We start from the raw sequence: 27,844 nt of genomic DNA, 5'->3' as shown, positions 1-27,844 counted from the left end.
AGTGTGACCCTCACATACTTCTTTAGCTTCTAGGCGAGGTGAGAGACTCTCAATAGTAGATACCACTCCTATGAGGTCCGCATAAGCTTTTCTAGGACAGCCCCTTTTAGAATATCATTAAAACCTTCCTATTTTATTTTTATGTACAGTTCCTACATTACGTTACCCTCTAAAAATAAATATGTGTTCTATTAAAAAGTGCGTGATCTCACTGCGTAGGCCATAAACAAATTAAATGGTCCAATATCATCATCCTTTATACAAATGTCGCTAAACAATAAGCCATTGACCTCATAAACGAAACAAAGAAGTAGTCCCTGATATTTGGCATCCCAGTCCTAAGTTCGATGCCCGAGTCAGTCAACCAGAACGACGCGGTACTAATTGATTAGAGCCATCAAATTTGTCTAGACTTGTCCACCCGTGACCTGGCTAGGTCCGGCTAGATTAGATATCGCTAGGATTACTTTAAAAACTAATTACTATACACTGATGGTTCCGTATTATCCTCATTTAATATTGCGAAAGTGTGTTTTAATGTCTATCTTTATAGAGATAGTTGAAAAAAGAACAAAAAGGTATATTACTTTTCAACCTACTTGGATATCGGTAAGACCTAAATTACCTAAACTCTATAACCAATAGGAATCCAGAACAAAGCTAATATTAGTTTTTCACATTGGTTTAAACAGTTGGATCAAAGTTACCCCATAGTTAGGTAGCCTACATGTTCCTTTAACCACGCAAACAAAGCTGCAGGCAAAAGCTAGTCCTGGAGCTACAAACTGTCTAGCAGCAGGAGTAGAAAAGGGGTGGAACAGTAAGAATCTGACACAGGACACTCCTCCTCACCTCATACAAGACGGGAGAAGTCATTGGATGATTTTTCCCCCATCAAAAAAAAAACCGCAACAGCTAGTACATAATATTAGTCAGTTCAAGTTAATAGAAATTTATCATGAAACCAACCATCTGACTGATGACACAAAAAGCAGAACCATTTAACCGAAGAACAGTAAGATCGTGGCGTGTTTCCCAGTTAACAATAAAATTAATCAATTTGTTGATTACTGTGAGAGTTTCGTACGTAGTTGCCAATTTAAAATAACTGACAAAACTTAAGATTGTCGTTGGATTTGGATAGATAAGATGAGCGACTCTACTACTTTAGGCACGTGATCGCATTTAAAAACTAGATGCACCAGATTTGCATATTTTTTTATTTTATATTTTATGCTCCACTTTATGACGCATAAGGATTTTCTCCTGTGTCGTTGGTGCGTTTACAAACATACAATTTCACATGCACATGACACCCACAACCAAAACAACAATTTATGAATCACACAAAGAGTAGTTTCGTGCAGTATTCGAACCCGCTCGCTACACGTTACACGGCAGCTAGTTGCACAGCCGTGCAGTAAAGGTCAAGTCTTTACTTTGAAGGTTGCCTCATCGCAATTAATGACAGCAAGAATACTAGCATTACCTCCTTGACTTAAGGTCCCATGTCCCCTAGCTAGATGGGGCAGAGATCGTCCACAGAACTCCTGTGGACTAGGATAGTAGTAAAAAGTAGTAGTTAAAAAAAATCTTTGTATTTACACTCTTCAGAGATTTAAAGGCAGGATATCCATGTAAATTCATGCGTATATTGATTTAAATGCAATCATAAATAGGAAACATGAACAGCAAGTTTATTTATATAAAAAGTAAAACTGAACATGATTTATTTATAAATCTTGACATCACATTGTGGAATGCACAGTTTCGTACATCCATGAACATAGTTTTATTCAGGAAGATATACATTTCTTTCCTGTTATTGAAAAAAATGTTTAGATATACAAGTGAATGGCTATGAAGCCGGTTCAAAGTCCATTTTAAAGTAATTGATTAATTTCAGTCTCAAAAAGGATTCTCTAATAACATAATAGCTATCGTGAGACATACTAAATTAACTGAAATTCACGGAATTAATAGAGAAAAGTAGGCCAGTAGGCTGCATGACTTCGCCGCGTCTGCGCACGTTGCTCATGATGAAGAGTCCCTCTGTGACTCGAAACTAGTAGAGCTTTTCTCGATTAATTTACGTGAGTAAACCGTGAATTTTAGTTTACATAATACCTATTATTGAATTTGTAATATTAGTGAAAAATAAAATACTAAAACAATAAGACCACATTGTACATGATTGTACAAGACATTTGATTTGAATTTCTGATATATGTAAAGAGGATGCATAGCTGATATCGATAACATTGATCCTGTTGAATAACATTTTTGAATGATAGCTTTACCTTGTCGGTTCAGTGGTCACCAGTGCTACATGCAAGCACCATGTCTTAGGTTCTATCGATTCGGAAATTTGAAGTAAATATGAAATAGATGCAGATCCGCCACCATAACACTGATGATGGATTAACAGTTTTAAGCATACATATCGTAATTATGCGAATAAAATTAATAAAGTATAATACAATTCCTCTGCTTTACCATTTCGAGCAAAAAATAGGCTCCTTTTTTTTTCTCTAAAACTTAAATCCCCACGCTAGAAGTTTCTCCTGAGTCGTGTGTGCAAACATACAATTTCACATACACAATTACACCTAGACCCGTAACAATAATTTGTGGATCACACAAAGAGTTGCTCCGTGCGAGAATCGAACCTGCTACACGCTATGCGGCAGTCGGTTGCCCAGCCACCGCGTCTACCGTGTCAAAAACGCATCATGTTACGTTTACGTTCACAAGACAATGCTCCATAATATAGTTTTTTACATTTTCCAATTATCCATTACTCAAACTATTTTAGGTCTAGATTTCTTAGAATAGTCCTATTTGCTAGTTCGTTTACAAGTTCGCCGAAAAATGAGTTCGAAAAACATCATAAGAACTACGAACTGCACTTATTTAAGTAAACATCGTTTGTACTCATCGAAAATAGTTCGAGGTACTCATTTGTAGGTACTAATACATCATTAGCTATCGAGCAAACACTTAAATAATTGTTTTTACCTAATAATACCTAATTTAATTACCACATACACAATTACACATCGGTTCAATTTGATACTTTTCATCATTTTTCCATCATTCGTTTTTCATTACCGCTTCAGTAAGAACATTTACCAACTTGTACTGTACAAAACGAGCAATGTATTTGAAACCATATACGCATATACGCCGCCTATCTAAATTGGTGTGATGTTTCTATGTGTTGATAGATCGTGGGAGGCGGTATTTTAAAGAAAGTTAGAGCCCATAAGTGGGCAATTAGATTGGACCAAACAAGCCGCTTCATTAGACCTTCAGGGGTGACGTCATGTCATTGATAACTAGACTATGTTTCAAGTGGCCTATGTATGTATTTATAGTACCAGTTGGTGATTTGGTACCCACGGGTTTGTATATTAATGCGACAGTAGTACATTTAAAGGATATGTATAATAGCGACATCTAGGATTACCGAAATGAACTAATGTTTTGGTTGATTTTTGCAAGTGGAGAGTTATACTTTTTTTACATTTTACTTCTTCGTTTTATTACTACTCGATCCGATTTATCTGTATTTTACATAGTTTAACTATTACTTACTGCATTTAATTTTTACGCACGAAATCTGATCGCAAACGGCTTTCAGGCATCTCAGCTCTATATAAGTCTCTGAAGCATAAAGTGTCAAAATTGAATGAGTGCCAAATCATTTTGATGACATCGTACATTTTATTGGATGATTGGATAATTACGTATTGTTATATTTTGTTGTGACAATACCAATGGCTTGTTAACTGCTCTTCAGTTAGGACTTATTCTAGGAAAAAATATCGTCATGCTGTTATGCTAGCCTAGTATCACAAAAATAAATTCTGTTTGCGTACCCCTATTTTTTTAATAGATGAAGCAAACAGAAGAATTTTTAACATTTCGTGGTAACTTAGAATTAAGGCAGATTAAAGAAGATATTCGCAGAATCTGTCAATTATTTAATCAAACATGTTTATTAATATGACCTTCTTTCTTTAGTAATAATTATTTTGTGCACCAAACATTCTAGCTATGTAATGGACACCCATCCAAGAGCAGACATAACAAGCATAGTTCAATCGGAAACAACGCTTGCGTTGTGTAAGTGAGGTTACCGGCCAAACCCCGATTCCCCAACAACCCTTAAATTCCTAACCCCCAAAAGGCCAAAACGCAGTGTCCATGGGCAGCGGCGATTGCTTACCATCGGGTGATTCGTCTGCTCGTTTAACGGCTTTATTCCATAAAAAACCCAAATCAAGAAAACCCCAAAAAAGCACTGATCTCGTAAACTGAGTACTAGGGTCACATAACTCTGAAGATCATCATTCCACGCCAATTAAAACGCAATCTAGAACTATAAGCGAAATAACGGTCTCAAAAATAGTCAACCTATTTTCGTGTGTGACTTTATAATCGTTGTTATGACCCATAAATCAATTTGTTAGTGCTTTCGGACTAAGCTGAGCTGAGACCTAATTCCCATGCGGAATTAATAATGGTACCTAAATTGCAATTAAGATGTTGCTAGTGTGTGTCATAGAGTTTGGGAACGCATCTGGTCTGATCTTGTATTAATAATCCATTTAGGATAACATTGGGTGGTCCATTTAATTCTGAAACATATGTTAACAATACCTATCGTCACTTTACATATGTCTTTTGTTATTTTAATAAGCAATTAACTTTGGAGTTTGACCTACATACTAACCGGTTTGATCTTGATACGATTTGATTAATTTTATTTACAGTCAACAAATTCATCCATCTCTATGCTAAAATTCATCAAATTCAGTTTAGTAGTTTAGTAGACGAAGCGTAACAAACCAGTAGTCTAATTAGAGTTAGGATATCTTTACCAGCCTTCAGAATACCAAATTAGGTTTTGATTGATGACCTATAATGATCCTAATTAGTCAATCGGCAGTCTATCTTAGGGCGTTAAACTCATTAACAAAACCAAATGTCTATTAATAAGTTAACCGGCTTCCACTTCTAAGGTAGCCGTCAGGAACCTTATTTAAAGTCATCAATTCTCATCAACTATCTTTTAATGATACCGATACTGTTTATTTTATTTATTTTTTTATACATCGTGATGTAGACTCGCGTAGTAATACTGTAGACGCCGTATACCACTTGCGTAGAAGCTGCGTAGCATTCGCGTAGAACTCGCGTAGACGCCGCGTAGCATTCGCATAACCGCCGCGTAGTTGTTGGGTTGATGCCGCGTAGCACTCGCGTAGACGCCGTGTAGCGCGCACGTACTCACCGCGTGGCGTAGCAATTGTGTATATGCAGCGTAGTACTTGCATAGATAGCACGCAGATAAAGTGAAATAATTTATTCTTAAAATTCCGCATTCTAAGAAGGAAAAACCAAAGGATAACAATCCATCGGTTTTCCTTCTTCCAGATATAGTCATGTATATTGTATCCTCAAACTTTATTGTACCCAGATACAATACCTATGTATAGTTCATAGCCTTACCACGACAATAATTGTGTATTGTAAAACTTATCAACATTTCATCAGTTCTCTTATTGTATGGACAACAATACCAGGACCGCACGAATATGTAGGAGGTACGGTTAGCGACAAGCGTTAGTGTTACATTATACTCATCATCACATCACGACTTTTAATTGTCAAAGTGGTAGGCAGACATGTAGATATATACAAAGTAACAACTTTTCATAACCTATGTATCGAGTCTCAAGTAACAGAGGAACTTTAGACATTGTGTCTAAGAACTGAAAAACTACCTAACTATTCTACACAGAAATACCATTTTTAAATGATTTTCTTTTATCAGTACACTTACAAGTGCGTTCGTATTTCCTTGTAACATTTCTAGAACCTAAAACCTACATTATGTAGTCACTTCTAGGAATAACGGTCGACTGTCCCGAAGTGCCTGAGTTGCATATGTCATAATGTACCTAACTGTGTTAGGTAATGTGGTTTTTTCAATCACATGTTCGTATTGACTTTTGGATTTTAAATGATGAATCAGATGTAGAAACCGCGTTCAAATTCTCATGAATTTGTGCCTTGTTTTTGTTGGGATTTCCATTTTAAAATTATTATAGTACCTAGTACACTCAATATGTTTATCCTCCCTCTATGTATATCCTCCCCGTCATAGATAGGTAATGTATAAAGTTTTTTGTATAAGCCGATAAACGAGGAGACGAATTATCTGAGCAATCGCCGCCGCCCATGGACACTTGAAACACCAGTGGCGTCACAAGTGCGTTGCCAGCCTTTTGGGGGTTAGGAATTTAAGGATTGTTGAAGAAATCGGAGATTGGGAAAATTGGGAAGGGGGGGAATTGGACCTCCGGTAACCTCACGCACTCAATTGACACACAACGCAAGCGTTATTCCACATCGGATTTCTGTGAGGCCGTGGTATCACTCCTGTCAAGCCGTTCCATTTGTGCCTAAGCATGGCTCTCCCACACTTAATTTTAAACTTATTTTATCAATCCATCTAAAATTTATGTAAAACCAATAACTTGTAAATAAGAACCGATTAGAACTGCACACTAAAATACAAATATGGCGTCAATTTGGTTAAATATTTTACGCAACGTAGCAATAAAAGTTGGGCCTAGTTTCACGACTGCTATAAATCAATTTTACAAATATAGCTTGGACTGTAATTCATGTATAACATTTTAGGATCGTTCGTCAGTTCGTCACCCACACGCCACACTGTCCGACTTTCACAGTCTTTGTATTGCTTAGAGAAACTCTTTATATCCTAGCATAATACAGATTTAAAAACATAGTATACATATATTATACTCGCTTCTTTATCTATGAGGAAGTAGACAGTGTGTTAAGTCTTTGACTGCCAATAGAAAACTGTTGAAGCCAAATCCTCTGCTAATGTTGGTCACATGGTGATCACCACGGCGTTCAATGTGTTAAACATGGACCATTTTGAGTATATCCCGTATTTTCTAAAAATATCAGCAAAAATCATAGTCTCTACATTACTAACTAAAAATCACGGTTTACTCACATATATTAATAGAGAAACGCTCTACTAGTTTCGTATCACAGAGGGACTCTTCATCATGAGCAGCGTGCGCAAACGCGGTGACGTCGCGCACCCTACCGCTTAAAGTAATGTAATATTTAACAACTCTCGTTAAACACGTTAATGGAAAGTATAGCAAAAAGAGTGTCGCAGGGAACGGGTTAACCGTAACATGTTGCTAAGCAAATAAATAAAATAATGACGTATTCAATAACTGTTACGGTCTAAATTGTGAATGTTAATCCTGCCGCCCACAGCTACTAATATAGGTAGGTACATATGTCACCGACCGAATCTACATCTTAAGCCACTTTTATAATCTAACCTAAACGAGGCTTACAATAAACTATCCGACGGAAGCTTGTTCCAACACGATATCCTATTGTTCAAGGTGATTTTTATAAATTATACCATTGATGATAAAATTGTGCAAAGTTATTTCCATTGTTGTTACTGTAATGCTATTTTTTTACGTCAAGCATTTCATTCACTGCCTCAGTGAAATGGTCATAAGTGCGGCTGCCGGACAAGAGGTCTTGGGTTTGATTCCCGGATCGGGCAAAGTATTACTGAGCTTTTTTCGGTGTTTCGAAAATTTCTCAATGGTAGCACAGAATCTGAAATTGTCCTCAGTATATGGCAATAGGCTCACCCCCTATTACATGGAACTTATAACACAAATGGTAAAAAGTGAGTGTACATTGTATAGCGGCATTACGTGCCTGTAATGAGCACAATTTTTGTCCCGTTAGGGAATCCCCTATCTTCACAAAAGTAGCAAACCTAACTATCTTCACTATTACAATGTCAAACAACTACTGTTTTTATTAAACCATAAAAACTCTCATGAAATAAAGTCATTACCTACATACAAACATATCTCCTGCCTTCACCCTTCCATTCCAACACACACGTCTCTCGCCACAATAAGACCTCTTTCTCCAACAGTCAAGTACACTCCAGCCATAAAGTTTAACCACTCAATCGTAAAAGATGTGAATGTACCCATACACGGACGTTAAACGCTAACGTATTGACAATTGTCCTCTTATAATAAAAATCGAAAGTTAAAACATCTGCACAATTTTATAGACCGATCATGAGACATTTTATTATGATTGATGAATGTCTTGGCCGTGACTTTGTAAGCGGATAAATCTTGTTTTAACCAGTTCACGGTAGAATTTTTAGGTAATTCTTTCGTAGTAGATGTGACGATGGTGACGACTGCACAGTTAGCGCAGTGGCTGGGCAATTGCCTCCCGTGCAAGTCGTGTAACATGTCGCGGGTTCGATTCCCGCACGCATTACGTGCTCCACAAATTATTATTCCGGGTCTGGGTGTCATGTGTATGTGAAATTGTAAATTTCTAAACGCACCTACGACACAATAGAAAATCATGTGGGGAAACGTATAATAAAAAGAAAAAGGAAAAAAAAATTGTTACTATCCCTACTCCTCTGGCAAGTGTCGTAGAAGTAGACTTGGAGACTGCACTTGACTGGAACCAGACAAAAGCGTATCTCTGATAAACCTTATCCTATTAAAGTGATCCTCAACCTGTCCACAACGCGTGGAGATTGTTACGAGACATCTTATAAAAACCAAGTCCAGCAGCGAACTGTCTATGTTGATGACTCACAGACGGCTAGTGTTATACCTAAACAGCCTACATGCCAAATATCAGCTTTCTATGACCAGTTTAGGCTATACATGGTCTACCAGTCATGAAAAATGGAAGACTTTTATACATATGTATAGTCAAAGTTGACTTTGACTTGAGTCAAAGTCAACATTATTTATTTCAAATAGACGGAGAAGGCACTTTTGAACGTCAAAGGAAATATTACAATATTAAAATAAAATTGTGTGTCTGTCGGTTTGTCCTCTAGTGAAGCTATTTGCTCGTTCCAAAGTGTATATTCCTATGAAGAGGAACGAGCAATAGATATCAATATAACTACTTAAAATATTGTAATGTGTATTGTTCCAGCTGCCGGGCCTTCCAAATACCGAATGACACATCCATTCTCGAGTTTTTCCTTAGTAACTAGTCATCTACCGATTTTATTATTGATTAAAATATCAAAAAAACCGTATTACACATAGGTACACTAACAAGTGGAACAAGACATCATGATATTCAACCCGACAAGTAATTAAAATTTTTAATTTTAGATATGTATCTAGACTGTAACTGTGAAATGTCTGAAATAAGGACAACGATACAAGATAGGTTACATCCAAGATTAGGAATTAGAAGCTTTAAAGTTAAACCAATAAAGTCCATTTTCATTCAGTGCTATATTTCATTTTTACATGTCTTCATTAATTGTTGCTGTCGAAAAATAAACTGAGACTGCAATTAAATAAAATTGTTTTTTGTATAACTAGTCATGACAATAACGACTTGCTGTACAAATAAATATAATCTAGATTCCAAACTATAATCAACTTTTGATAGTACAAAAACATATAATTATCTTTGGCTAATCCGTGAAATAAGAATGAATTCGGCATATCTTCAATTGCAATTTGCATATTTTTTTTAAGGGGGTTATAATTATCCAACGACTTGGAGTGACTCTTATTGACTAAAAACCATCCCGTTCCACCTCCTGCTTTTTAAGTCGGAGCCTCGGTAAACCCGCTAGGTAGTCCGCAGCTCCGGATCAATGTAATTTGGATATATGAACATAATATGTGATTTAAAAATTATAACATAACAACCATAGAGTATGACAATGAACAAAACGTAGAGCCATGAAATTAAAAACCATTTTTTGTTTATGCTCGAGCATAGTAACAGCTGAGAATCGTACAGTTCTTTTTTTGAATGTTTATTTTTCTTTGATGTTTTTAGCGCGAAAACGCAGGCCGTTTACGATCGCACCGCGCCCTTTGCCAACTCTCCTGTTCCGTACGAGATATAATAAACGAGTAGCAATAATAATCACACGTTTTTATAGATACATCTTTATTTTAAAAAGTTGAAATGTTCAGAATGTTTAGATTATAATATATGTTAGTCTAAACTAAAATAATGTAACATGTGTAAAAAACATCATTTCATATTCTAGACAATTTTCTCTGACTTTTACAGAAGACAGTTACCTAGACGTTGTTTAAAAAAATCCTACCTTATTATAATATAAACAAGAACCTATCTATACTCAATCCAGACTTCCTAAAGCTATCTAAAATACAAAATGGTACCTAAACATTTAAATTAAGTGACTGAAAAAGTATGTTGCAAAAGTCTTAACTAAACGAAGCTCAGATGTAAAAGCCATTGTATTTGTCATCAGGCAACACTAAATAGCCTCGGGGCAACACTCTCATAGATTCACAACCGTATTATGTAGGCACTAGCGCGAGTTGAAGACATTCACCTCGCGGCCGTGGGTGCACGCGTAGGAACACTAAAAATCTGGATATGCAATCAATCATCGACTTAAACCAGGGCTGGCCAATACTACAGTTTTTCACTTTTACCTCCACTACAATTTATTTTCTTTAAACAATTTATGATCTGCAGCATTTTGACGAGAATATATAGCAAGTTTTAATAGAAATACCATCTAATATTATATTGTTTATTTTACACGTCGATCTTTCATTAACATTAGGAAAAAAATTGTTTTTGAAAGAGAGTTTTCAAGATCGTTCACCCTAGATTTTCTAGATAGTGAAATTCAGTTTAGAAAATAGATTCGGCAGTATTATTATTAATGGCTTGTACCTACCGTACGTTGTATGCTTTATTTTTAAGCGATACGCAACTTACGCCATGTTTTATTTTACTTTTTATAGTGGTCGTGATTCAGTGGTGATTAAAAAGCAGGTGTTATCACCATGTTTACTGCTAACACTAATAGGTTATTTACACTGCAATAGGTGACTGGCTTATCAAGATCGACAAACGAATATATAAAGGATTATAGAAGCTATGTTAAAGCATTTATTTGGATGTGTTAATTCTTACTCTTCATTAAGAACTCCAAACTTTATTTAATCTGGTAATCACTTCTAAAGATTGACAATAAAAAATCATTTTTATTTCATAGGAATATCCATTCCAAGTTTTCGTTTTCTATAATCCGTGTAACAATGAACTCATCAGTCCTTTTAATTTCGCGTACGACACTTGACGATGACGCCAATGTGACGAGTGGGCTCCACACGAACTAATCAGATTACTTCATTATAAAATGCGAATTAAATTGCATGACAGACGTTTTGAGGGAGATTAATGATACTGAATGCGATTACATGACATTTTTTTATCCGGAACGACCTTATTATTAACACATTTGTCAATTTGTCACCTGTCCAAATTAAGGGCTTTCTGTTTTTGAGTATTTAACGGTAAAGTACAAAGATTATCAATCAAATACTTCATATTTTCTATTATATTCTAAGCTAGACACAATCTTGAATCCTTTCCACCTTAATATCTCTTTGTATTCGTAGAAAGAAACGCTATTGTAAATGACTGAGGCGTAGCAAATAGTAGCGAAATTGACACAAGGATTTCAATACAAAGGCATGTAGGCGTTTTACTTTCAAATCATTCAATTATATAGAATTTGGTCACACACACTTTACTTTTTTCTATTGGATATACATAAAATATATAGAAGTAGTAAAATGACGACACACTAGCAAAATAAGAAAAAAATTAAAGTCTCAAAATGGCTAACATTGTAGCAAAGTACCAGGGAAACATCAGACATGAAGAGTTTATAACCAATGCAAACAAACGAATGTAGTTCTCAGAGAATTCGAACATTCAAATTCAAAATGTAATTTTATGCAATCACACGTATTTGAACTTCATTGTTTTTATGCATTCCTGGTAGCTGTGGTTTCGATAGTTTGATATTATTATTTTAAACTTGTGATGGGAATGATAAAAAAAATAGGAATCACTTTTCCACCTCCTAAAGTCTTATGAAAAGTCTAAATAAGAAACTAATGTTTCTTATTCTATTAGACTGGTAGACGTTTCTCATATTAGTCAAAACATAAATTAGTACGTATAGAAAAGTTTGTCAACACTTAGACCGTATCAGTAAGAATCTCGTCGGCTTTCTCTAATCAAAGACCAGAAAACAACAGCTGTCCTTTTAACTAAAATGTATCGCCAAAGAAACTAAGATTATGGAGATTAATACGCGGGACTTAGCGAAAGCCATTAATAGTAATTGTCTCTATTGAACCGCGTATGTGTGTGTTTAATTAGTAAATCGATGTCATCACTAATATAATCAAGACAGTGAAACAATTAGTCGATTCTGAGGACGTTGACAGTTCATTAGTTTTTTGGATGAGCTAAATAGTAATCTTGTAACGGTCTTGGTGTTAGGCGTTTTAGGCTGAAGTATTCTATAAATAGCAAAATGGAATTTTTTGTGTGACTCACTAAAAATAGTTTCATGTTCTTTTGACTAAAGCAAGTTAATTTAATTGTTTTGCCTACCACAGTCAGCGAAAACAAACGGCTCAGCCAAAGAAATAGGCTTTAAAATGTAGTATTTAATAGTTAGTACTCATTTCTGTCATATGAGTATTGACTAATGTTGTAATCAGGCCACATAGAAGTGTTGTTGCGGAGATCTTGTGTACCTTAATAGGTTGAAAGCTTTCGATGCGAGAGCAAACAGAGTAACTGTTTGCTGGGTCAACGAGGAACGTACATAGAGCAAATAGTCACGGAACTATGATTTGCACTTTGATGGTGGTTGCTTAAAAGTGTTTTTTTTATTATTATTATTCTACTATTCAGATTTTAGATTATTTCTTTGACATAGGTAAACTTTGTTGGTTTTCAAACTTGATTCCAGAAATCCTATTATTACTACGATCAATGATTTAAGAATTTTTATTTAAATTACCGAGCCCCAAAATATGCCAATGACTGTATTATCAATACCAAAACATCTACGAGGATAATACGTAATTATTATTACCACCCATACAATAACATTCCAAATAAACTAAAACACGGAAGCATTATTTCATAGTGGTATGATTACACGCGCCAGATCACGCGATACTGTCCAAAAACGCTATCAGCGCCATCTACACACCAAAAAAGTGCGGCGGAACAAAAAATGTCTGGCATCGAAGTTCTAATCGATCGAACATTGTGATTATTTAACGGTTATTTTTAGCGTATTGCTGTGCGAATGCTAATCGTTAGTCGGCAGACGCGCCGGCGTCGACGCCGCGGGCGGGCGGGCCTCGGAAGCGGCGCGCGCGCACCGCATCTGCATCACACCTCTTTACATAACTTAACATACACATAAATAAACTTTTAATGGAAAACTATTGGGAAGTTTTAAAAGCTTTGTGAGATGTTGTTACTTTATTGTAACATTTAATGTTAAGACAATGGTGAATGATTAATTGCAACGTTTTATTGAACTCAGCGAGAGCTACAATAATTATGTATACTCATACTATCTAGTACAACAAGTACATTCTGCTTTAAGACTTCAAGAACATTTAAAAACTGACTTCTAGAATGGAATAAAACGTAGATATAATGGCGCTCATATTTTGATTGAAAGATCAATAAGCCAGCATTGATGATAGTACGACTAATGCGGATTATTTATGTTGAATATTCTAATTCTGAGAGGAACACAATTGTTTTACTGCAAATATTTTTTCCAGTATTGATGAATGACAAAAAACTAAATTCTCACCATTCGCATGTCAATAAAACAGTGAGTTATGTTCGCGGCAGAAGGCTTAGCATACAAACCGCACGCTACCCACATTGGTTCACAAAACAATAGCTACACCCGATGTATGTACTTATTAATATTCGATGGGGACAGGACTTCGATAAAATTTATTATAGTTTATTATTAGGTGTATTGTCATAGTGATATCATGGCGAAATTAAATGCATGCGCCAGTGGCGGCCTCTTGCGCACGTACATGTAAATGACGCTTAACGGTTAGTTTATTGCGCGGGAGTCGTGTTGCAAATGTCTATGTTAGTCGTGTAGTATGTTGCAGCGATGTTTCTGTAGTTGCAGTGGCATGTTTATTGTTTTAAATTGTCCAAGTTGGTGGTCAAATGGGTAAATGATGTTTTGTAAAATTAATGAAAACTTTTGTAGAAGTTAAGTTTTAACAATATTTTATGAGTGGTATAAAGCAGAAGTATACGTAATTAATGTAAAAAACACTCAATAAGTAAACAGTTAAACACCAGTCAGTTAGCCACCACTCAGGAGCTGGCCCATATTTTTATAATAACTATCGTGACACATAGGTACTAAATTAACTAAAAAAATCACGATTTATTCGCGAACATTAATGGAGAAAAGCTCTACCAGTTTCGAGTCACAGAGGGACTCTTTATCATGAGCAGAGTGCTCGCACAGCCTACGAAGCTGGCCTATTTGCCTTATTAAGACCGAATAGTTTTTCTGGTCGTCTGGAATAGCGGACCTGAATTGCGTCAGTTCAATAAAACTTTGAAGATCAATATGAATAGAAAAAATGTACATACCTATATGAAAAATACATTTAATTTTACTCCCTTACTGTAATAACAAGTGAAGCTTTCTCAGCATCAAGTCCGTCCGTACACATGTCCGTCAATTCACAGCTAATTGACAGCGTCGCGTCGTGTCGGTCGGATGTTACCGACCGTGTCGGATGTGTAGCCCAACGCTGACAATTTATGACTGCTGATTACTAGGAAGTGGTTTCGGATGTCAGGATGTCGGTGAAATGTACTTTTTGTTTTAATTGTTGCTATTTCATTTGTGGAGGGGAATGAGGAAATGAGAGAACCGTGTAATTATGCAAAATGTATTTAGTGTGTTAATGAAAGATGTTGCTTTAGCGGGAAAGTCCGATGTTTTCATGGTTATATATTTGGATTACTACATGAAACGGTTGAACGAATAAATGAAACCCACAAGTTTCATAATTCAATAATAATGTTATCTTAAAATTATGACATTCACAAGACGCAGATTTTCCTCAAAACCGCAGCAATGGAATGTTTAACAAGACGTTACAACAAAGTTTACACCTAGGTTACACAGGACCGAATTTAGAACTAGTGTTTTTAATATTAGATTTATTCTTGGTTATATACATATTAATAAATTCAGAATACTTAAAAATAACCGCCAATTTTGTATAATATAAATGAATGAAAATTGTTATTAGTATTAAGACGTATACGTTCGAAATCCTCTAAAAATATGAAAACATGTAACTGAATCTACATAAAAGTATTTCTTTACTACTATTAATTATTTAACAAAATAGTTTTTAATGTTCCTAAATCTGGACCTAAAACAGTAGACTATACAAATACTAGAATACTAGAAACGGATTAAAGAAAGCAGCATACAATTGGCGACACATGGCAACTAAACACGCGACCTCTTACCTAACACCCGAGCTAACTGTTCAGTTACACAGAGCTTCATGCAGTAACTGTCATATTGTTACTACTATTATATTTACTTGAATGAGTATTTTCTATTTAAAATAGTAGCAAATGTTTGTGTTTAGCTAGAGGACATCCAAAGGATATATTTTTATCGAACTGCGTCGTATCGTCACGCTTTTTATCCCCAAAGGGGTCAGAGGTCCATTAAGGCACGTAATACCGCTGTACAATATACAATCATTTTTCACCATTAGTGTTATAAGTCCCATGTATATGGATTGTATAGGGATAATAGTGTACAAGCTATAGTTCTAGATAAAATAATCTACAAGACGGAAATTAAAATAAAAAAGTTGTTATATACCCTACTGCAAGCACGGTAACATTGATGGCGCTGTAGTCGAATAAAATCCACTATATGTAATGCAACCATTTGTTTTTAGCTACAATGTTTAAGTTCAAACAGTTAGATGTTGTACTCCTGTACAGTTGTCATATTTAATGTGTATATGTGCGACTGTTTGTATACCAACGTCTCGCAACACTTCACGTATAGCGAAATGTAGAGAGAATTGTGCAAACAGTGTTGCATCTGTGTACAATTTATTAACTAGCGAACAAACTTCGCATAAGTTTTCGATAATTTCTTTTTATACAAACATACATTCAGACCAGATAAGATTATTTAGACACCACTAACAATTAATAAAGGAAAACTTTGTGAGGAAACTTGGGCTTATAATTTCCAATTTTATATTGTATATATGTGATTAATGCTCAAAAATTGTCAGAAGAGGCCTTTGGTTTGCAGTGGCCACTTATAGGCTGTTAAAGTGTGTGAATGTAATGTGAAATGTGCATATAAACATAACACTTGTCTCTAATGGGGGCAGAGGCAATGGAACGTCATTTTATTTCATTTTCATATTATCTTCATAATTATGCTAGTCTGGAGTGTCTGTAGAAACGACTCATTTTCTATAAAAAATATATTAGTTCCTTCATAATTCAAACGTTTTCAAACATCTATTAAACAGTTTTATTCTTCAAGCTAATAATTTATTATGTACAAAATATGTTTCCGACACTAAAATCGTAAAAATCGACATTACGTCGTTGTTCCAACAAATCATGGGCAACTGTTTATTGGCAAAGATCGAAGTTTCGCGGCTCCCTTTGAGTTGGCGTGCTCACCTGTTTATATTCCACTCGTAAACCATCAGCGTTTGTTTAGTACTTCCAAAGAATTCGCGGCTGAAATAATCTGAAAGAATTTAAGAATTGTTTATTCAAAAATTCTTAGCATTCCTTTTACCTAATCCGGACCGGATACATGACTGATTTTTATTTAAATGTCTGTTTTGTAGATTATTTTATAACATTAGATACGTATTTTTTATTTTCTTTCGGAAACAAATACTTACTTTCGAAGATATATCGATTTGAAATATCGCATGACGTCAGTTCTATTTTATACGCAGATATTACGTACGGTACTTGCTTCCACTCTTAAACTTTAATTCCTTGTTTATAAGTATTGTTTTCTTATAAAACAAAGTAAAAACATCCTTGTCTAATTAACTGGTAAAAAAGGCTTTGTGTATTTCACGACATGACAAAACAGGGGGCTACTTTTCAAATATTTGCTAACTATTATTATCGTACAAAAAACTCGAAAGATACTTCTTCGATTCAAAGGTACTATGACCTCATGATGAACATTCCAGCTTTCAATTTGCTTAATGTAAAATGCAAAAAAAGATCTGCTAAATCACCCACACAGTTAAATCATGTATAGATATCTATATGTACATAAGTAGGTAGGTACACTAAACTACAACTAATAGGTATCTATATGTACCTAAGTAGGTAGATACGCTTAACCTGACAAGTGCGTGCATCTTGACCTCATTCAAATATTTGGTTAGCGTAACCAGAAGACCAAAAACGCAAAACAATACATGCATAAGTATCCATTATAATATTATTATTCATACCGCATCAATGCACTTTGCTAATCAAGCCAAATAATGAGGACTTGCCGAATAGATCTATGTCGTAGGAGAACATACAAGTTGTGTTTATGTACGGTTAACCTAGAATTAGCAAACCCTCTAATATAGAGAAGGCCCACACCATAGCCGACTACTATCACGGTATTGGTTGTTGACGTTCATAGAGATAAATGTAAAAAATATACTGAAACAAAGACATCTTTAAATAAGTATCAGCAAACAACAAAGCAAATACTGGCGTGAATCTGAAATACTAAGGGCAAATTTCTGAAATATCTGAATCGATTTTACTAATTATTCTTTTCTATTGTGTTTGATAGAATTTAAATATTAGTAGATGGCAACTTATCCACAAAAAAAAAGATCCACAGAAAAATCCACAAAAAGTCGAAAGATTGAGTTCAGGTAGTATTGCTGCTATAGTACTGCTAAGCAACTTCAAAGTACTAGATTATCCTGCAACATTTTTATTTGTATAATAACTATTTTAAAACATACTAAAAATCACCCTTAAATTAATGGAAAAAAACCTAGTTTCGAATCACAGAGGGACTCTTCATTATGAGCAGCGAGCGCAGACGCGGCGACGTCGCGCAGCCTACCCTTTTTTAATCCTGCGACATTTGCATATAATTATGAAGTACAGGATGTTGAATCGTCTCAAAAACTTATTAGTGAAACTTAACTACCTCCATGACTCACTATTGACATGTAATTGTGCATTCGTGACATCAATGGACACATTTGCATCGCTATATTTAAATTGGTGCGTGATCCTTGGTGCCCAACTTGTGGAGTGCTACCCATAGTCGCACGGAAGTTGGTCCTTTTGAGATTAACCTTCAATGTCCTAGTGTTTGAAGATCAATTGTGATGTAGATTAGCTGCTAGATTAATGTGTGGTAAACAACCTAAATTAAGGCTTGAAACTCGTATTCAAGGAGATTAGAGGGCCCACTAATTATTATCTGATCTCCTATAAAATGTATTAGAAGTTTTGGCTAAACTGTTAATGTAGACCCTTATTATCTCTAGTGTAGGTACTGTGGATCCTGGCTGACAGGAGTTACAGTGCTCGGAAAATTGTAGCGGGTTTGTCAAAGTTTAAAAAAATGCTCTATGCTCTACACAGTCACACCCCTAAATTATGAACCCAATCAGAAACAAATAAACATAAAAAAAATCTATTGATTTATTAACAAGATTAAGAATGTGTACCTAATTTGACTTGACTTTGATCAATTTGACTTCAGGGAGGGGATAAAATTCCAATTACTAAATAAAAATGGTTAAAAAGAACCTTAGCACCACATGCTCCACATAAATTCCCATTTCCACATTCATGAACCACGAAGTAATCCAAGCTAACCAATTAACAGTATTAAAAGAGTAATAATGATTCGTGATTCCTAAGATTACTGTTGCATTAATTAAACTGGTGTAACTAACTACTTAACTGTCGGATAAACCTGCCTTTGTTTGGCAACGGATGGTAATTAACTCATTCCTTTCATCCCGGTCCTTAGGTCCGAGGACCCGTGGGATCCGATTGAGATTTGAAAGCGTGAGTCATGGAATTTGGGCGGTGTCATTATTAGTAGATATATCGTACGTCTTAATTTTTTCTTGGATTATTATTTTTTCGACAGTAATGTTTGATATTTTGAGCAGAGTCCAATAAAATTTAAACTCAACACAATAGCTTTCGGAATTGGATTTCAAAGTTTGGACTGAAGGAGAAAACGAATAACCTTATTCAATTCAATTCCAAAAAATATTAACATAAACAAGTATACATCTGAGTTACGAGTCTAGGTAGAGTTAGAACCAAACTTTTGAAGAAATCTTAAAATATTTAAGCAAAATAATACAAACGTTACTCGTAGTATGCCCAGAATCCCGCTGACGTCTATAGCTTGTTCTATTACATAATAGAGATGTTATCAACAGTAACACGAAGGTACAGTTAGCCGCCTGAGTCCTTTATCAACCATATTTATCTACGTTTCGGTGTTCGACAGATGACAACAAAGATTTAGTTGTTGATTAAACTTTTATTTACGTCCTATTACATTTTGTAATTGGTCCTCCGATTGTATTGGAGAGGCGAGGTTAAAAACATTATAAGATTTGTTTTGGATATTTAATTAATTTATAGATAAACTATTTACTTGAATAATTTAAAATTGTCTGATAATTAAACTTTTATGACTGTAATTATCATCTAAGGAAACATCAAACTACTTCCTCTTGCCTCACCCAAGGCATCATTGGTTGATTTTCCCCTCTCAAAAAGAGTGTGATATAGATATTTTATTGTATTGAAAAGTCGAAATAATTTACTTAAACTACCCAATAATCCTCAAATTGGTTGTTTTATATTATGTTTAAATAAGCTTGTCTATAGACTCGATGTTATTGACGTGACTTTGGTGATTATGTTCGCTAATAGCAATATCTATTTCCACCAGTTAACGGATGTGATATGATAATTTGATTAATAATTATTATTTTATGGTTTTACCCAGTTTCATAAGCTTAGTACCTAGTATCCAAACGTAGTGGACAGATGTAAATGTTCCATTGATAGATAGATCTCCTCTCAAAAATGAAAGCAGACCATCTCCGTTTTGTAATTATTGGAAAAATAATCATATTGTTTGTTTGTTTGTTTCAGATCGCTGCTACTAGCAGTAATCGTATTAAGTAATTGTATAACATGGACGGCTTCGAGACACCATTACGCACACAATGTAAGTACATATTTATCAAATTAAATATAATATAAACAGAAAGTTTTTTTTATAGAACAAACCAGTAAACGTGTAGACTTGATGGTAACAATCGCCGCCACCCATGGATACTTGATACACCAGAGGCGTTACAAGTGCGTTGCCGGCCTTTCAGGAATTTAAGGGTTGTTGGGGGCCTTGGGAAGGCGGGAATTGGGCCTCCGGTAACCTCACTAAAACAAGGCAAGCGTTGTATCACGTCGGTTTTCTGTGAGGCCGTAGTATTACTCCGGTCTAACCGGCCCATTGTACCGAAGCATGGCTCTCCCGCACTAATACTGCCCATTCAACTAGTCAAAGCAAACTGTAATAACGATCGATGAAAGGTCATCGTCATTTCTCCGACATGCTCAATTCGCACTCCATAAATCTATCATTTAGCAACAACAACAATCGGAGCCACTGTAAGAACAAATCCGATCCGATGGCACGGAGCACCGACCGCTAAACGCTTAAACCTTGACATTGGGTCGCGGCCGGCTCGGCCACGAACGCGGGCAATCACCATACTTTATGACACTAAGTACCACAACTATATTTCAATCATCGACCATCACATCCCATTAGGCACATGACATTTATGGCCGCCAAAACAATAATAGATGAGTTCTGCAAATAAAAATGCAGTTTTAATATTGTTGTCAATTTATCATAGACGATCGAGATCTATTGATTATGTAGTGATTCTAAACTAACAACCATTTATTTATATTGTTTACGTGTGCTACTTTTTACTGAACGATGCTAAAATTAGAAGTCATCAAAGAATCTGATAGAATAGACTCGATATCGATTTGGTCCTTACGTTTTGAAAGGACCAAGTTATTTTAATATGCTCCTACCAGCGCAAGGCTCTATCTTGCACATGCTGAACTGGTCCCATTTCACATCGTCAAATCTCTGCATAAACTGTACCTGCTTAACATTGTTTTTTTTTTCGTGTGAAATAAATTATTCTCTCTCTCTCTCATTTGTACTCGCGTCTCAAAGCCCCTAAATAACTTTGAGACCAATAAACCAGTTCATCGATCACTAAAATTAAAACAGTCATAAACTAATAAACGTAACGTTACTACAATCACGACTAATGTTTCGTTGGATGTCGGATCGGCCGCTGAGTGACGCATCCAGCATCTGACGAAGTCTCGTGTCAGCCACAGCGTGAGATCATGGGCCGACCCGTTGCGTTACTTACAGATTTAACGACAGGGCTGTGAATGTACCCATACATATATTTTTAAGTGTTGTGTGTGAACTAGTGAACATACCTACTGGCTGAAAACACCATTACAAATTCTAAATTAGATATTATAACTGGTGCAAAGTGAAAGCATTTTTATCTATATTAGACATGTGCCCACACATACTCCGTCCGCGCGGATGTCGGTCTAGTGAACATATTGTTTTATTTCTCCATTTTGAGTAACTCTGACAATGACATCTTATAAATATACATTGGACCCAAATACGGCTAGTCTATATTGAAGATTTCACTGCAAATCATTTATTTTGATCGCCAATCAGTAATGAGAATTGCTATTTTTTTAACTAAAGAAGTTGCAGTCTAAATCTATGAACAAAATAGAATTTAGCTTTACCATTCTGCAAGCATAACTCTTGGTTCAAAACATGAAACACCTATGTCCGAATCGTGATGGCATACCCGGAAAATTCTGAATCAATTCTGCATATCGATATTTATAGAACAAACGACAACATTAATATTTCATGGCAGGATCTTTATGACGAACACGTCCATTGCATTCATACCTAGACGGAATTTTAGATGTCTATTGACATACAAAGTAGGAACATACTAAAAAAATATATATAGAGTGACAGCCCTAACCGAAAGTAATAGAAAAACATCAGAATAGTCATAAATCTAATCAGGGTTGGCGCCTATTGATGGGCGGCCGCTCCCCCTCCCCCTTTCAGCTTAGTCCTATTTCTGTACGTATGACTTGATGATCACCATACGAATTTATCATTTCTTAAACTGTGTCTTTTGTAATAGATTATTTTTGGAACGATTGCTTGCTAAGATGGCGCCAGTACGATAAATCATGAATATCAATTACTTATTTTGTCATCTAGTTAGTAGTTTTTGTCTGAACATGTGTCATTCGCAAAAACAATATTATTTCAGATGCTAATGTTAAGAATGCTGATTGAAGCTTAAGCCTCGTCTCCACTAGGAACATTTGTCCTTGTCGCACAGTCAACAATGTCGCGGCGATGTCGTCTGACGTCGCCCGACATCGCCCGATGTCTCCGGGGACAAATGTCGCTCGACAAATGTTCCTAGTGAGGACGAGGCTTTATTGCTTGATACATTCCAATCAGTTTACCCATCCAGCTCCTCCACTTATCCACTAAACCAAAGACACGATCTCCTTCCAACATTAACGAACGTAAAGTTTACTCAGTTCTCAATAAATGTTGTCAATACGTGTGCTCTACTCGAGTAATTAAACTTGAATGGCGCGCGTTTCCTGTTGTCGCTTGTCGCCGACAGGTGGCGTGTAGAGTGGGGAAATGAAAATAAACTGTCACCCACAGCCTTGTCTACACTTAATCAACGAGTACCTTCGCTTTGTATGCCTATAGAGGGCCGGACTTGGGAATTGTCGGTGATGGTGTATTCGTCGTTTAATTTAATATTCGTATCCGTAGTCTCCAGAACGATTTGCCTGTCAACAAAAAATTAACGCTAATCCAAAACCAACAGAGTAAAGCCAAGAAAAGGCTTTACTCGCAAGCTTTAAGAAACTACTGGGTAAACAACCTAAAAAAAAACATAATTTCTTTAATACTAAATTAGTAAATCAGTTAATAATTATGCATCTGATAAAGCCAGTAAATATCTTGATTTAGCTCATGAGGTTGTCGACATGTGGGATGTAGATTCAGCAATCAATGTGCCGATAGTCGTATCTGCCAATGGCCTTATAGCCAAAAGCCTCGACCAACACCTGAGTAGGCTAAAGTTAGATGGTTGGATCAAGAGCCTGATGCAGAAGGCAGTACTTCTGGACACGGCGCGTATTGTCCGGAAATTCCTCTCTCTTGAGCCCTGACCACCGGTAGCTTGGATTTATCCCGTTGCTGGTGGGCTACTGCTTTTTATATTTTTAAATGTTTTATTTTTTTCTTTTTAATTTAATATTTAAAAATGTAACAAAAGTATAAGAAATAAATGAATGAATCAAAATGCATCTGATAACTTGTACCGACTCAAAGTCTTTTGTCAGGTTATTTTAATAAAATACTACTGCACAGAGTGCATAGCTAAATGCATCTTGTCTTGTCCTCTTACACAACGGCCAACTCCGGCCCTTTCATCCGAATGCACTTCACCCGCAGTGCACCTCGTTGCAACACTCACACAGCGCCAGTAATGCACTACAAGTTGTTTATCGTCATAACATTTTACCTACACTGGCCGGTGACGCGCATTTTATAGCTAAGAGCTTTTTCACACCGAGCGTTAAATATTAGGCGCGGCGGGTGGCACGCTCTTATGAACCCAGCTTTATATCAAAGCTGTTTATGTGAACTGATCCCGATTTAGATTTTTGATTATGAATTAAATATTTTAATAACGACGTTTTTATAATAAAAGATTTTTAATGCATTGTAAATGAAGCTTAAGAATAACTTGTTACATCAGTCGAGTAAAAAATTAAATGAAAAATAAAAATATTTACGCCAATATTGTGCTTACCAGGTTCACCAACACCGCACCAGACACAGGCGGCAAGGCGCCGGCCTATATCTACCTGCATCCTACGTCATACCTGGAGGAGAAGGGTCGGGACCCTGGGGAGACTGGGGGGAGATCTCCCCTTGCTCTAGGACCTGCGGAGGAGGCGTAGCCAGCCAGAAGAGAATATGTCTGGAGCCAGGGTAAGATGGAAACTATTTACTTAATCTTTTCAGATCGAATTCAATAATTGGAGTAACATTATGTTTCTCAGACTTTGGGCTCCACAATGTCAATATTACTGAGCCAAACTACATATCGTAAGAAAATATTAGAGCATATTAAGCCTACACCCATTGTGTAAAGCTTCTTATCGGATCGAATTGATTATCCTTCCGATTTAGAGTGAAATTGGTCAGTGTACTACATTACTAATCATATAGTAATTGACCTTTGATGACCATCTTCTCTACTCGCGCAGACCACGCAACTCGTGTACTGGCGGCGACACGAAGTACTTCTCGTGCCAGACGCAGGACTGTCCCGCCGGCTCGGGCGACTTCAGAGCCGAGCAATGCGCAGAGTTCAACGACGTGGAGTTCAGGGGTTACAAGTACAAGTATGTTGTTCTTATATCTCTACGTTACCCTACTTCTTTCTATTCATGCCGTTGTCCTACAGACTTCTCGTATAAATTACAGTTGGGTGCCGTACACGAAAGCCCCGAACCCTTGCGAGCTGAACTGCATGCCACATGCTGAGCGGTTTTACTTCCGACACAAGAAGAGCGTGATCGACGGCACCAGGTGTAACGACGATTCCTTCGACGTGTGTGTCGCCGGTGTCTGTCAGGTAACACTAACTCCTCAGCACTCTACTGCCCCACTACCTACTCCACGTGTAGGGAGACTGTAATACCGTGCCACTATGCTTCCAGCATGTGGGCTGTGACATGATGCTGGGCTCCAGTGCCAGTGAGGATAAGTGTCGGGAGTGCAGAGGGAACGGCACCAACTGTCACACTATGGAAGGATTGTTCGACTCACAGGATCTCCTAAAAGGTGAGACCCATTTAACAGCCTACAAACGAAAGAGTAAACTTAACTTCAACTGACAAAAAATGGACGTATCTCTTCGTCCCCGGAAGTATTGTACTTATTCCGAGTATGTATATACAACTTTAACTTCTAATTATAGGCTACAACGACATCCTGCTGATTCCTGAAGGCTCCACCACCATCATTATTGAGGAAATACAACCATCAAATAACTACTTAGGTAAGGTTTATACTCACTTCTAACTATAACTGAAAATTATGACGATTTTCTTGACTATTTTACATTTGTACCGAATTTATACGATAATGGCCATCAACCAGCACTTCATGCCCAAGTGATCCAGTAATTGTATATTCACAGCATTGAGAGCTAAAAACGGCACGTACTACCTGAACGGCCACTACCACATCGACTTCCCGAGGAGCATCATGATCGCTGGCGCTCTCTGGACATACGAGCGCAGTCAGCAAGGTTTCCCTGCGCCTGACAAACTCCGCTGCCTAGGACCTATCACAGAACCTCTGTATCTCTCCGTACGTATACCTTCTCACAAACACAGATCCTGTTCATATAGATCTCATAATACCTACTCACTAATTCTTGTGATTATTCCTACCACAGCTTCTTCTGCAAGATGAAAACGTCGGGATTAAATACGAGTACAGCATCCCCAACAACTCTACGCCCCCCACCGACAAGCAGTACAACTGGGTGCATGAGGAGTTTACGCCTTGCAGCGCCACCTGCGGCGGTGGTGAGTACTATTGAAGCGCAAGAGCAAGACACGTTGCGCGGATATTTTTATTAGGCACCATTCGATGAGCTCTTAATAATGTTTTATCGTCTTCGTTGTACCTGATCTTACTTATACTTATAATTCATACAATCATTTCACTACTATACATCGCGGTCTAGAAAGGAAACCATACATTTTAACATCCTCTGTAATCACAACCCAGGTTTCCAAACCCGCAACGTGACATGCAGATCGAGGGAAGAGTTGGAGGTGGTTGACAGCAACTTATGTGACGAGGGTCTGAAGCCCCCCACGAACCAGTCCTGTAACCAAGACCCCTGCCCCGCGCAGTGGGTGGCGGGACCTTGGGGAGACTGCTCCAAGAGGTGTGGCAGCGGAGGCGTCAAGTCTCGGGAGGTCACGTGCCAGAAAGTCATTGCTAATGGGTAAGAATACTCCATCTAGGGTTTTTCAAGGCCACATACTTAGAAGATGTACTTACAACCTTTACTACCGAAGGTAATTTTTTCATATAAATTCAAATTGAGTAAAAATAACTTGTGGTCTCTCCAGCATCGCATCCATAGTCCCGGACAAGGAGTGCTTCGACTTGTTGGGCCCTAAACCGGAGCTGTTCCAAAAGTGTAACGAAGATGCTCCCTGCCCAGACTGGTTCGTGGGACACTGGAAACCGGTGAGTTATAGCCAGGCTAATAAATACAGTTATCATGAACTGAGTTCATCCGTGATTATGGCGCTTGCAACAGTGCTGAATTATCGGAAACTCATAGACATAGAAACATGGTAAATATCCCGTCTTAAGTTCTAATGATAGTGTTAGTGACCATGTCAGTTTAAAAACTTATAAATATATTTGAAAAATACATCTTTGTATCATATATTGCCTCATTTATTATCTAGTTTCCATACTAATCTCAGTAAAATCTTCTTCGTCAGTGCGACAAACTCTGTGACGAGGGTAAGCAAAGAAGACAGGTGGTATGTCGCCAGAAGATCAATGGCCGTGTCACAGTGCTCGGTGATGGAAACTGCACAGACGAGAAGCCAACAGTTGAGCAGAAGTGTATGATACAGCCCTGCGACGGTGTGGACTGGGTCACTTCTGATTGGTCTGGGGTGAGTACTTGGAACTGTTTAGTGTCCACTGTAAAATGAACAATGAACCCTTTGGGGGAGGACTTGCTGTAATCCCCACATCGAGTGCTCTTTTAAGCACAATATAGATACATATTATCAAATCAGTACCTAAATCTAGACTAATAAATTAAGTTGAAGTGTCTGTCTGTAATATTGAAATAAACGCTTTTTACTACATGCATAATATGAAAGATGTCAAAATAACAGGGAAATGATAAAAGCATGTTGTTATTTAGACATCCTCCGTGGTTTGATCAAATCCCTTAGAGATTTGACCAAATCCCTGTTCTTATCATATCCCTGCGACAAATATACATACACTAAAATATTTTTTTACCTTTCTTGTCTGTCTGTCTGACTGTTTGTTCTGGCAAATGTTTGAAATGGCTGAACCGATTTTGACAGGATTTTATTGGCAGGTAGCTAATTTATTATAATAAGGTATATCCGATCTATAAGGAGTCTTAAAAGTTTGTCGGATCACCGGAGGTCCACTGTATTTACATCGCTGCCCTTTTTACCCGACTGTAGTTTACTAATGATATTCTATGTTCCAGTGCGACACCTGCTTCTCAAAAATAAGGACGCGATCAGTAACTTGCGCGACAAAGGGTCGTCAGGTCTTGAATGACAGTTTCTGTACCTACCACAACCGGCCAGTGGAGCAGGAAGAGTGCGAGGAGAGCAAGCTACCACCATGTGAGGTGCAGTGGTACGCCACACAGTGGAGCAAGGTTTGTATATACTGATGGATTGTTATTTCGTAAAACCCGACTTATTTTTATATCTATACTAAATAGATATAAAAATAAGTCGGGTTTTCCTTCCTGACGCTATAACACCAGAAGCATGGACCGATTTCCACGGT

General features: G+C 36.9%; 1 protein-coding gene across 1 annotated transcript in view; it reads left to right on the top strand.

The window, feature by feature from the left end:
• LOC118275461 (papilin) overlaps positions 1-27,844 on the top strand; it is a 110,290-nt gene that overhangs the window by 49,852 nt on the left and 32,594 nt on the right. Inside the window, exons 2-13 of the mRNA XM_050695643.1 lie at positions 20,203-20,278; positions 24,048-24,226; positions 24,505-24,642; positions 24,725-24,875; positions 24,961-25,084; positions 25,221-25,301; positions 25,443-25,615; positions 25,704-25,836; positions 26,042-26,264; positions 26,392-26,512; positions 26,776-26,955; positions 27,534-27,710. Of these exons, the coding sequence (XP_050551600.1) occupies positions 20,203-20,278; positions 24,048-24,226; positions 24,505-24,642; positions 24,725-24,875; positions 24,961-25,084; positions 25,221-25,301; positions 25,443-25,615; positions 25,704-25,836; positions 26,042-26,264; positions 26,392-26,512; positions 26,776-26,955; positions 27,534-27,710 (1,756 nt within the window). The remainder of the gene's footprint in view (positions 1-20,202; positions 20,279-24,047; positions 24,227-24,504; positions 24,643-24,724; positions 24,876-24,960; positions 25,085-25,220; positions 25,302-25,442; positions 25,616-25,703; positions 25,837-26,041; positions 26,265-26,391; positions 26,513-26,775; positions 26,956-27,533; positions 27,711-27,844) is intronic.

The sequence above is a fragment of the Spodoptera frugiperda genome, chromosome 8 (genome assembly GCF_023101765.2).
Source record: "Spodoptera frugiperda isolate SF20-4 chromosome 8, AGI-APGP_CSIRO_Sfru_2.0, whole genome shotgun sequence".
NCBI lineage: Eukaryota > Metazoa > Arthropoda > Insecta > Lepidoptera > Noctuidae > Spodoptera > Spodoptera frugiperda.
Note: the sequence above shows the minus strand (reverse complement) of the source record. Positions and strands in the feature narration are given on the sequence as shown.